Source organism: Salvia miltiorrhiza, chromosome 7 (genome assembly GCF_028751815.1).
Source record: "Salvia miltiorrhiza cultivar Shanhuang (shh) chromosome 7, IMPLAD_Smil_shh, whole genome shotgun sequence".
Classification (NCBI taxonomy): Eukaryota; Viridiplantae; Streptophyta; class Magnoliopsida; order Lamiales; family Lamiaceae; genus Salvia; species Salvia miltiorrhiza.
The window spans coordinates 16,587,906-16,601,016 of record NC_080393.1 but is presented as its reverse complement, the minus strand read 5'-3'; the positions used below and the strand labels follow the sequence as shown (position 1 = coordinate 16,601,016).

Genomic DNA, 13,111 nt, shown 5'->3' with positions numbered 1-13,111 from the left:
TTCCTCTGGCGCCCCGCCTCCTCTGGCGCATTGACTCCTCTGGCGCCTCGTCTCCCCTAGCGTCTCGACTCCTCTGGCGCCTTGACTCCTCTGGCGCTTTGGCCCCTCTGACGACTTGACTTCCCTGGCGCCCCGGGTCCTCTGGCGCCTTGTCTCCTCTGGCGCTTCGACCCCTCTGGCGCCTTTCCTCTGGCGCCTCGTCTCTTCTGGAGCCTCGACTTCCCTGGCGCCACGCCACCTCTGGCGCCTTGACTCCTTTGGCGACTTGACTCCTCTGGTGCCTTGTCTCCTCTGGTGCCTGGACTTTTCTGGCACCTTGTCTCCTATGGAGCCTTGTCTCCTCTGGCGCCGGCGGTCCCGTCTTTTGTTCTTTACGCTTCGGTTTTTGTTTTCTTCTTGTTTTATTTTTTCCGGACTCTCCTTGATCGCGCCTGTGCTCTCAAGGGTTTTTTGTTTTCTTCAATAAAATTTCTATTTCAGCAGTCTTTATCACTGTTTTTTACATGTAGTTTAAAATATGGTTGTACTCTCGTTTGAATTAGTTTATGTACACTCGGGTGTACCATACACTCGGATTGAATTATACCCAAATTCTGATCTGCATGCTAATCCAAACCCGCATCCTGACTCAAATCGTGTAAATGACACTGCTTATAACTGACACTATTAAATTATATAAATGGCACTGTAACATTTTAAAATGTTATAGTTTCCTTTTCAATTTTACAATGTTATTTAAATATTATAGTGTCATTTATATTTCTGAATAGTGTCAATTATACACAGTGTCATTTACACTGTTATAGTGTCATTTATACGCAGTGTTATTTGTATAACAAATAGTGTCAATTACAGGCAGTATCATTTGTATAATCGAATAATGTCAATTACACGATTTGAGTCAGAATGCGGATTTGAATCGGGATGCGAATCAGAATTTGGATACGAATCAACGCGGGTGTACGGTACATTCGGGTGTACCCAAGACCACCTCTTTTATTTAACTTGGCAGATTTCTTTTTGAACAATCAATTTACGCTACATAAAACATGTGTTCACACATGATACCCTACAATTTAATATTTCTTAATAATAATATTGAAAAAGTAAAATGAGAGCAAGAGAATACTATCATTTATACCCGGCTGTGAATTAGATAGATGGTTCATCAGAAGATCGTCATATTGTGCTTCAAGATGCTGCAAATGTAGTTCTTCTGCCCCTTAATTTCTTCCTAACGGAAGACGATCCAAGTTGCCTACTTTATCATTTACTTCTTCAGTTCCCATAAAAATAGTTCAAATTTTCTCGTTCACAAAAAATAATACTAGTATTTTATTTGTAGATATTACCCCACAACAAATCAATATACTGTACATTTAATATATCAAATCATATACTTTTTCTGTCACACAAGGCCTACCATTTTAATTTAACTTAAATCCCATTATCCACTTTAACACCACCCTTAATACGATTCCTTTCTCTACTTATAATGCATTCAACTACAATTATTAAAATCCATGTCACTTCCTTCTAGGATTATTTTTACCAACATGATCCTTATAAGTAATTCTGAGATTTAATTTTACAAGTTAAGAATTTGGAAGTTATATCTTCCCTCGAAAACGGAGATCATCATCCAATTTGAAATTTGAAACCGCATCCGTTGGAACCGCCGGTTCAAGCAACGGCCAGATCCAACATTTGAAAAAAAAAGTGAAATATTAACAAAAGATGTCGAAATTCTTGAATTGTTTTATCATCAATTCTTCAATTAGCTGGAAAACATACATCTGCCAAAAAACATCAGTAACTATGAGGTCACAAAACTTAACAGCAGTTGAGTTTCAGCATAGTGATCAACCTAGATTACATGTAGACTTACTGCGGCAACCAACTCACCGTTGAAGATTTGGAAACTGCATCATTTAGCCAGCCTAACACTCACTATATGCTTCAGCCATGATCAATGCTATAAGTGATGTCCAACCAGTAAACAATCGTGCACCTTTTCCCTTCCCTTTCTTTTGATCATACTGTTCCCACAAAAAGCCCGTCTTCTCGTAGTTCTTCACCACATTTCTGTGCCAGGAGAAGTTAATGATTAGCACCATCAACTTAATAAGATAACATTCTTTGAAAGAGAGTATTAAGGTGGCAACATACTGAATCAAGTTGTTCCGCAAGTCAGTGTATATGATCTTTGCTCGGTCTTTATACGGTCCATCAACTACAATGATCAAGGATATTAGTGTTACCACATGTTGAACTAAGTTTGATCGGAAAAGAGCTCCTCGGTAATACGTACCTTGAGAATAGTAGTTTAATGCTGAAAGAATCATGTAATTCATATTCATCCAAATCGGCCCTCTCCAATATGGTGGGTCGTGCTCAGTATTCCTTTGCATGTATATTGAGCTGTGCCGCATAAACCAAATGACAAAAGTAGTGCGAAGCTTTAGAAGTGACAAAGTGAATGCAATAATAGCGGTAGAATGGTTAATGTATGAGGCCAAAGATCTTGAATTCGAGCGGTTTTTAAATTTAATTGTTAATTTGTAAAAAAAAAAGTCAAATGGAGAAATTTCTTCCCCACGAGCCGTATTGCAAAACTCATTTTTTGATACCTTGTTTTGGCAAGGGATCTGAGTCCAAACTTAGTCCACAGAATACTTGTGTCTGAGATTAGATCAAGCTGTTTCTCTAATATCCATGAATCCTGAATCATGTCAAATGCACAGAGAGGACAGGACATAAAACAACCTCCGAAAAAATAAAAATGAATTGATGAGAAACCAAAAGATCAAGATACTTAATCAACTCACAGCTGGTATAAGCCTACCCATGAAGGGGAAAAGGCTAACATAGCCAATATGAGGGACCAGTCTCAGCACAGGTTTCTCCAGCACTTCTCGTAAAAGTTCACGTGAAGGATAACCACCAGCTGATTCCACCATCTGCCAACTTAGACGAACCTAAGTAGATGCACAATGTCAGTGCAAATATGGGCTATAGCAAACTATTCCATTTTGATTAGTACAATACTCATGTATCCTTTATTTTTCCTATGAACGAGAAAGAGAAGAGGAACGGGCTTTCTCAGACTGGCGGCAAATGAAATGAGTAAAAGCACATTAGGACACTTGTGAACATTGTCATGCTTAAAAACTTTAAAATGCAAGAGACAGGTGACTGAAAGGTATGTAATCAAGATCAAGAGAGTAGTATATGATGCTCGGAAAAGCCTATACCTTCTCTGTATGATTTCCATAATCAGAATAAGCTCCACTGGTATTATCAAGATGTATCTGAAAATGGAAAAAGCATATGAGATTAACAAAACAATAAAATTCCTTCCTCACATTGAATAATGCCAAATTGATCTGATCCCCACTTCCACACTGACGCAATCATGATGCACATGCATAAGATCTTCAATGGACAAGCAGGATGACAAAAAAGTAATAGAAATTATCAGACTGGTAAAGAACAGGAACTACCTGATTTAAAAGGTCAAAATCTGATAGCAGCTTTGCCGTCAAGCTATACTCCTGCAGTAATTTGTATAACCTTCAATATTTGTTCAAGCTAAAGACTTCGTAGGTTAACATTATAGGTTTTTGGCTTCACCTTTCCGATGTGACTATCCTCGAGAAACTCTGAAATGGAACTCATGCAATCAGCAGCAAGATGCATCCAACATCTAAGGTCCACATGGCGTTCATCTTCGCTAGGGTGTGATGCACGTGGATAATCATCCAATCCAGAAGACAGTGACTGGAGAGGTAAATTATCATTCATATAAATCCAAATCATTAAAGTTAAGGATGTTATATGCATAATGCATCATGGATGTATAGAATCTCTTGAACTATTATAGAGGATCATATATTCTCACTTGTCAATCTATTCAGCTGTATGGTTTGGCTTGAGAAATCAATAATTAGAATTGGAAGCCAAAAATTTGTTACTCGAAGTCCCAACTGAACACTAGTCCCTGAAACTATCTACAGTTATCAATCATAACAAGATACTACACATAACATAAGATCAGCAGTCCCAGAAACCGAATTTATGGATATGTTGGAACTTGAAAGGGTTCAATTGGAAAACAAAAGGAAGCATAGTCTGATGGATGGAAAGTAACCTCATAAAGAGATATCACCTAGCAACAGCCAACTGGAATATTATATGAAAATGGATAATAACCTTTGGATTCAGTTCACGTGTGGTGACATTGTCTCTCCCATGCCAAAAGTAGGTGCCAACATCTTTCCCTGTGAATATAATACCAATATTCCAGTTAGAATAGTTCTACTTGCTATGCTTGACTAAATTGGCTTCCTAGGATGCAAGTCAGCAACTTATACATCTGATTGTTAACTGAACAATGAGGTTAACATGTTAATACAGGGTGAAATATATGATCATGAGAAGCAAGCAGCATGCAGTTGATATGTAGGATACAGAAACTCGTATTACACTCACCTGATTGAGTAGTGTTAAACCACTTGTACCATGCATCGAGACGCACAAATGCTCGCCGTAAGAATGTGGAGATGTCATTTGATTGTGAGGCACTAAATTTGTGTTTCTTAATGCTGCAAACAAACTCTGTGGAAACAAAACTCTATAATCATTATATCACTGTAGCAACATCATAATCTTCACATCCAACAAGCGAATATGAAATTTCACAAAGGGTGCCTATTGTGAAATTTGATTTACCAATAAGTTATAAACTAATTGAAAATTTTAAGAAGAGTGTCTTTTCCAACAAAAAAGAAACTTCAAAATGCTAACACCCACAAGAATGTCTCAGTAAGACATGGTTGCAATCAACAAAGTGAAGAAGTCAATTTATCTTGTTCTATGTAATCAATTCTATAACGTTTCCTAAGAAAGAGAGGCAGAGACAATAAATGAACAATAATTCCATTCTAGCGATGTTAAGAGTACTTCAGAAGCTGGCAAAGCCAATGAAATCTGCAAGGTGGAATTTTGTCTAGATAATCCTTGTAATGGTGTGACAGTGATTCCAATGATATAATGTCATTTTAGACAGAGCCTTGGACTCTTCAACAACTCGGCTTCGAAAGAAATAATATGATAGGAGATTTTACTGTAGGCCATGTAGGCCAAGAAAATCAAAATAAGAATCATGATGCGATTGTAGGATAGCCACTACTGTTCTCATTAAACATGATATTTAATCAAAGGACAGACACTGCAGTAAAAACTCAACCTCGTAGAACCAAGAATAATGTCGGTGGGTTTCCATTTGTCGGATGCTGAAGCACAAACTCCGATGGGACCTTACTGCCAATAGCTTAACATCAGCAATTAAATATGATTTTTCAAAATTATTTTACAGTAGGAGCTGAGTACCTTGAAGCTTCAGCACCTAAAATTTGTTCACGCGGAATCCATCCATCAGCATTCATCAGATCTAACCAATGCCCGATGATATCCAAAGAAATATTAGCATCCCATCGCCTTTCCAAGTAATTAAACAAACATATTTATTAGTCACTAAAAAAAGATAACATTATCAGTTCTCCAGAAGATAGCAAAACCAAAGGTTCTCCGTGTTTACAGACACAACCCACCTTATCAGTAGCTGATGAAAACCTTCATCCCACAGAAACCCCCTAGGAAAGAAGGGACGACTTGGAACTGCTGTGTATAGCTCAGCTGGCCAATAGGGAATATAATTGTCGCCAGGTACAAGCTGCATGAGACGATACCCAACTGCGTGACTTTATTAGTCATCCAAATGGCACAATCGTTGAGGCAAATACAGAAACAGTGTTGTTGAATTAAGAAAAAAAACTATGTACAGAATACTCAAAAGGCTGATCAAGCATGTGTTATTACCAACAGTCCAACATAAACAAGACCTAGTTCAAATATTATGAATTGCACAATATATTTGGCATAAGGAGCTACAACTGATTCTCAGGATACAAGCTATTCAAAGAAGTTTCAAGAAACAAAGAACCAACTGTGGTGATTTAGATTGCTTGAATTTCTCTAGACTCTTGAGCACTGATAAAAAAGAGGGGGTAACAGATGTAGTAGTAAAAGGGCATTCCATTCTTCTCACCATGTCAGCTCTGGGAGAAAAACTAAAAACTAAAATAAAATAAAATATACCCAGCATTTGGGGGATGCCCATACATTAGTGGGAATAAAAACTTGACTAAAAGAAGAAGGGCCTTTCAATGTGTTACCCTATGCCTGACTGTATAATAGATAATTAGGATATTCGAGTGTCAGATGTAGAGGGTAGCTTCGTTAATGAACCCCGGGGAGGATAGGATATCTAAGCCACAGATAAATACTAGCAAAATATATTTGAGCAATTGGAGCAATAAAATGAAAAGGAGTGAATTTATTTACATATTATCAAGAAATCTTTAATATAGAACAGATCAGGAAGGTAAAAGCAATTATTATTTTATTTTAGAGGATGGTTGTGATGATAGTCAATTCGAACTCTTCTCCAGAACCATTTGTCAGTCCTAAAACTTGGAAAATACCATCTAAACTTGGACTCAAGCTAATAATAATTGCTATTCCAAGTTGTAATATCTTCTCGGTGGTATTTGATTGAGATTTCATGAATATAATCACATGAGTTCAAGTGACCAACTTAACAGCTTGAAAGATTTATAGATGTAACAGTTCAACGGTTCTCGTTGCTATAAGGAAACAACTATTCTCATTGGATGCAAAGAAGCAGGGAAGAAACATGTTGAGCCAACTTAGAACCTTAACTCAGGATTCTGGAACAGGGATCTAGGCATTTCATAGTTTCACTAGGGCCTTAAAAAAATAGCATATAAACTACTCAGCAGACCTCCTTACTTTGGAGGAAGGTGGAAGTGAAATTTTTGATTGGCCGTAAAAGTAGCCAATCCCACCCAGCAAATTCCCGAGTGCTGCTTTGGCGACTGTTATGGCTTCAGGGGTGATCTGAAATAGACATTAACTCTCATTGAACATAAAACATGCAAGAAATTGTGACAAAGTACACAAATTATAAAAAGAAGAGGAACTGGGCACGATATTGTACAGATAAAATGGTAGTAAGCCAACATAGATGATTGACAACTGTGCAAATAATTCAGACCTTTTATCTGCTTTCAAAATCTTGATTTCCATAAATTTAATTAAAATGTGGAAATCATATGAGAGTCCTGACATCTAGTAGCCAAGCCTGTTAATAAACAAATTCGACAGAAGCATATATGTTATTCATGCCCCTTAACTAAGAACAATGTGAGACCACGGAATATTACTGCATAACAAACCCTTTTGTAATTTTTTTATATAAAAAACCATTGATATAGATAGCAATTTTTTGTCCTCTGTATCAACTCTTTCCACTAGTTTCTCTGCACGTATTTATCTTCAAATATTCCTTTTGTCTACTTCTAAAGAGCTCTGGAAGTTTGAGAATTATAAGCTTGAGAATATGATCTAAATATTTTGAGTCGCACTGAATAGGTCCACACTGACAATATAAAAAAGGTTTCCTAACATTAAGTCATTGACCAGAATTATGTAGAATACAACGATACATTATTCATTGAGACACAGATGCAGTTTCATGTGAACCTAACTACTTATTATTTGCCAGGACAGAAGACTTGATAGAAAAGAGATTATTGGCACATCACTAAAATTCAATATATGAAGTTCGGTCCTTTATTTAATACCTCAGGGCTTAGAGCGGAATGCATGGTTTAGAAAAAACACATAGTCTAACATCCAACATTTAAAATTAATAAGCCTCACAAGTAAATGATTAGATAAGACAGAAAAGGAACATTCACGAGTACTACCTCATCAGACATGTCAAAACATCTCTGGAATCTGTCGTTAAATTGCTCCTGTTTCTGCTCGAGATGGCTGGATAAAGAGTCACCTGGAATGATTTTCAGCATTCAAAATGAGAAACAAGGGAAGCAGGTTGTCAGAAAATCAAATGATTAAGGAGTGGCTTGATTTTCAAGTGTGATTTTCAATTATTACTGTTTTTCAGTGAGTACGAAATTGTATTGGTCTTCACGTAAAAATTGAAAATATGTTCGGACAAATGATTTAGCCTTTTATAGTTGAAGGTGCGAAAATGAATATATTTTTGGTTATCAGAGAAGTGGGAAGACAAATTTTACTAATAGATGTCAAAGCATGCATGAGAAAGTGTAAGAACTGGAATACTACTTTCCAAAATTCCAAAACAAACAAATCTTGAAACTAGGGGTTTAAAGTAGCATTTTAAAGGAACACATTTTATCCGGATAGTTATCATATACTACCTCCGTCCCATTAATAATGGCTCACTTTCCTTTTTCGTCTGTCGCATTGATAATGGCCTATTCCGAAAAAGGAAACCACCTTCTCTCACAAAAAATTGTGGCTCCACCACTTTCTATCACTTTTATCTTTTAATCACGCTTCTTAATAACCGTGCCGAACAGTAATGAGCCATTATCAATGGGATGGAGGGAGTATCAAATTTGAAGTTTAGCATATTTAAATGGAAAACTTCTCAACAATATAAGATAAATGTAAAAAACAGATTAACAGTACCAGTAAGGCTTCTGACACGTTCTTTCAATCTTGAAGTGGAACCGCTCAATTTTGTTACAAAAGCAATATCCGCTTTGAAAGGAATCACTGCAGAAACCTGAACTACAAATAGGAATGATGAGCAATATGGATGAAAATAACAAAAGTATCTCAACACGATATCTAAAGTTAAATTTTAGTATGCAGAAATCACAAGAAAAATTATGAAAAATTCGTAAATTGACAAACCTGGAAAACTAGAATATTTGAAGCGTGATCGGATGTATCCGAGAGTTGAAGCCGACCAGTTGTCCTAGCCTAAACAAAAAAGAACAGAACTTGTTTTCGAGTTGTATGATGATAATGTCGAAAAGCAGGACACAGTACTGAAAACTAACATTTAAATACATAAAACAGTACTATTAGTATGACATAACACAACTAAATTTTATATACCTGAATTGCAAGATTGGTTTGGACAAGTTCGGATAAATTGTGAATGTGATGTGTCTTGAAACCAGCATAATGGAACTCAAAGCTCTCCTTCAGGAATTCACTAAGCTATTAGTTTATCCACTGGGAAGATAAGATCAGAAAATGTACTGAATAAACCTAATAATTCTGAGTGTGACAGGCTCTAGCTGATGATCATCATCAGAAAGATAAAGAAAAAGAAAACATAAAGCAGTTGGAATGATATGGTACCTTTGATTCTAGATGGAGTTGCCAATTACCAACATCATTCCTTGAACCAAACGCCAGAAGGAAGTCATCAGGATTGTCTGAGGTACCCTTACCCAGACCTAGAGCAGTTCCACCTTCATCAGCCACATAAAAGAAAAGGTGCACAATTTCTTCCATTTCCTCATTAAGTCTACAACAGTCATAAAAATCAAAACTTCACAACAGCAGACAACACAAATGTAGCAAATTACTCTATGAGGTAAGAAGTGTCTGCAAGGTATTGACTAATTTAAAGCAATGAAATAGCATCAGAATAGTATAATGGCAAATATAAAGAACTCCTTAATAAACACAACACTAAATGATTCACCTCCTTGTCGCAACATATTGGCAAGACGAGGGATCTGCAAGACTGTCACATCCTTATATAGATTCCAGATGTAGCAACATTACTTATTATTCTGTTTATGTATCTATTCATGCATTGGTCTGGGAAGCAAGTTTTCTAACCATTCTTATATATTCCAAAACATAATAGACTATGATATTATTATATTTCAACTTCAAACATGTAACTCTCATGCCTCTCAATCTTGAAACTTCAGCACGTTAAGTGCATGACATGATTCAACTTTACACATGATTATCCATGATGAAGTAGTCTGAAAATCCTAGGCAAAAATCTTTTCATTCCATGATAAAACCATAGAACTATAGAAGTTATCAAAATGAAGCATCATAAAAGGTATAGGCATTTACACTTCATTTTGTGCTTCAATTCGAAATGCCCAGTCCCCCCCATAACCACTCTCTTCATCCTTGGATTTCAGGAAACTCGTGGTCAGCACCAATTTTTGGTCAACCAATACTTGACGACCATAATCACGTCCATTATGATGTGTCCAACCATATGTCGTGAGCTCATCCGAGTCCTGGCATACATGCCTCATGACATATCTTCCATCCTTAACACCAAGCCACATCAGACCTGCCAGCAGAGACTGAGGAGTCCTGACAATGACAACTTCTCATATAAAATTTCTCAAGCAATCACTCAACCGTGTATGCATTAGCAAAGGTACAAAATTTTGCAGACAGAGTAAGAGAACACAGCAAGACCAAAATGCTAGCGCTTTAATTCACAGTAGCCAAACTTATGTAAAAAGAGCAGCTCCAAAAAAATGAAATTTTTAAGTTCGATCAGTCCTTATCCTTAAGCATACACAGGCTGATCACAATGCCTCAGCGCACACACACACATATATGTATATAAATAGATATATAATGAATGCAGAAACAGATTATTTTCTATACAAACAATCAAAAAACGTTAAGATAAATCCGCTTATAGTGAGAGACAAACCTAAAAGAACTTACCGCGCTCGAATCCCAAAATAAATATGAGGCCTATATGTTCCCCAATACAAACTCTCCTTGTGCTCCCCTTGAAACTGCAGCGAAAAATTCAGTACATATATGAAAAAGACTCTAATTTTGTGCAACTAGATTATCAAATTAATCGGAAGTAGAAAAAAGTTAAACAGAAAGTTTGGTTCACCATAGGAAGATCCATGAGCTTCGGAGCTGGTAACGGCGTGACAACCCTGGGTTTTACAGTCTTCTTTGCAAGATTTATGAAATCATTCTTCATATAAAATCCGATAAAGATGAGAAGAATTCCAATAGAAAATAAAATCGTGAAGGTGGAATTAATGATCCGATTGAAACCGCGGCGGCTTCGGGTGACGGGGATTCGGGTCCTCGGGTTGGGCGATTGTGCATCGACGGTTGTTTTGTCTCGAGTGTTTCGCCGCGAAATCCGGGTCATTGCCGGTCAAGAATTCGAATCCGGCTATCTGTGATGGGAAGGCTGCAGAAGAGAGAAGAGTGTCAGTGGCAGAGTGAAGCATTTATAGCTGCGGTTTACTACTCAATTGTCAACTATAGTTTGCCTAAAATGTAAGAATAGTAGTAGTAACTCAATTAGGAGTATTAATTGTTTACTCAAATCTAATATTGTTTGTGAAAATATTGTTGAATGGAGGTCTCAAATCAAACCAAACCCAAAATGTCGAAATAATTTACTCCATTTGATGAAACCGAATTACAGCTCCAAATCAAACGCAAATGTCATTCAATTTCAAACACAGAAATGTGAATTCGTAAAACAGCAAGTCTCAATAGTGAATTCCAAATTAGCAATATATCTAGAAAATGGAAAGCCGAGGGAGGGGCGGGACATTTAACAAGAAACTGCAGCAGCAACAAGCAACATTGTGAGCGCAGATGGACAAGGGCGAGGGGGATTTAGAATTGGGAGTGGGAATTGTATTCTCTCTTTCGGGCAGAATGAGAGTGAGAGTGAGGGGCGGCAGCTTCTTCAGTTTGTTATTTCTGTTTATTTAAGTTTATGAAATAGAAATCCATTTCCACAAAGAAGACGGGTTTTGGGCCTCTGTTGAATCTTTGGGCTTTAGCTAGCCATATTCTGTGTCTAGCTCTTTTCCTTCTTTTATTCATTTATTTATTATTTTATGAGAAGCGGTGAGATTTGAACCTTAAACTTCACTGTTCATAAATAAGAGTTCACACGGCTTGGGTGTCCCCTTGAGGACATATTCTATGTTCGCAAATTCTTGTGTGCTTCATGAAGCACTGTGCTCCATAACACTAATACTTACATTAAATAACACTAACACTAAAGCTATTTTGAAATGACACTAACACTATTCTGTTTTACAAATGACACTATCATGTTATATAAATAACACTGTCGCGAAATGACACTAATACTATAACATGATAGTGTTATTTGTAAAATAGAATAGTGTTAGTGTCATTTCAAGATAGTGTTAGTGTTAGTGTCATTTGTAAAACAAAATAGTGTTAGTATCATTTCAAAATAGTGTTAGTATTAGTGTCATTTAATGCAAGTGTTAGTGTGATGGAGTACACAAGAATGCCTCATCTGTGTTTAGCTTGATGAATGCATAATTCTAAAAGGGGCTTGTCTCCAACGTCTCCACTCTCCAGTATGGGAGTCCATTCGGAGCTCCGTATTGACCTGATCTGCTCCGTTGTCGCCTCGTTTCATTGGGATTTACAATGAAAACGGCTTAGAATTTAGGTGAGAAACTGATGTAGAACATCGAATAATGTCAAGTATTTAAAAAGCATTGAGATTTTACTGACATTGAATTTCTCTTAGGTTACTTCGCTATTTTTAAGTATTAAAGCTTTGATTTGCTTGAGATTTTATGTTTGCTTTCTTTTCAGTATTCGTTGTTGTGGTGGATCGTCAGGTATTTATAGAAGGAAAATGAATAGTGTCGTTAGAAAAGCTATATTGAAATCTAATCCTGCATAGTGTGAATTTGTCTCATTCGTGCGTTGTTTTTTATACCCTAAACATCATTCACTAGTGCTCTGCAACATTTACTTTGTTATGCATTTTTCAAGATATAGGTACGATATCATGCTCCACAAAAGTTTAGTTGAGGTCTCGCATTGATTATGTGAAAGTTCAGTAGATATTTGGGTTGATTCCTTGATTCTTCATGTAGCGATGAACGACTCAGTTGACTTCATCAATTGAAGTGGGTAGGCTGACTGCATCCTTAGCTTTATTATTCATGAATTGATCTTTGAGCTTCGGGTGTCATTGACTGATTTTCTCTATCAATTGGTTTGTTGATCAGTTGATTTTTTTTCTTGCACTATCAGTAGGCTTCTTATTGTAAGTTGAAATTGTACTTCAAAAATTTGGACGGTTCACAAGCGTCAACTACTAATTCTCCATTGTATCCTATAAAATTAAAAGAAAGCTTCTTAACAAAAGTGAGCT

General features: G+C 36.7%; 1 protein-coding gene across 2 annotated transcripts; it reads right to left on the bottom strand.

Moving 5' to 3' along the window:
• Positions 1–1,725: 1,725 nt before the first annotated feature.
• Positions 1,726–11,666, bottom strand: LOC130995601 (mannosyl-oligosaccharide glucosidase GCS1). Of its 2 annotated transcripts, XM_057920955.1 has the most exons (24): positions 11,508–11,666; positions 10,826–11,137; positions 10,645–10,718; positions 10,027–10,278; positions 9,289–9,457; positions 9,040–9,126; positions 8,833–8,901; positions 8,605–8,701; positions 7,854–7,936; positions 6,874–6,981; positions 5,613–5,734; positions 5,392–5,499; positions 5,249–5,322; positions 4,492–4,617; positions 4,213–4,280; positions 3,634–3,780; positions 3,504–3,554; positions 3,255–3,311; positions 2,829–2,978; positions 2,631–2,722; positions 2,312–2,421; positions 2,170–2,233; positions 1,906–2,085; positions 1,726–1,796 (listed from the first exon to the last, which is right to left on the bottom strand). In XM_057920955.1, the coding sequence occupies exons 2-23, from the start codon at positions 11,093–11,095 to the stop codon at positions 1,941–1,943; spliced, it is 2,523 nt and encodes an 840-aa protein (XP_057776938.1). In that variant the 5' UTR covers positions 11,096–11,137; positions 11,508–11,666; the 3' UTR covers positions 1,726–1,796; positions 1,906–1,940. The 2 variants fall into 2 exon arrangements, 1 of the variants encoding a protein (XP_057776938.1); XR_009092216.1 differs by lacking the exons at positions 1,726–1,796; positions 1,906–2,085; positions 2,170–2,233 and having other exon boundaries at positions 2,846–2,978.
• Between the last annotated feature and the right edge of the window lie 1,445 nt (positions 11,667–13,111).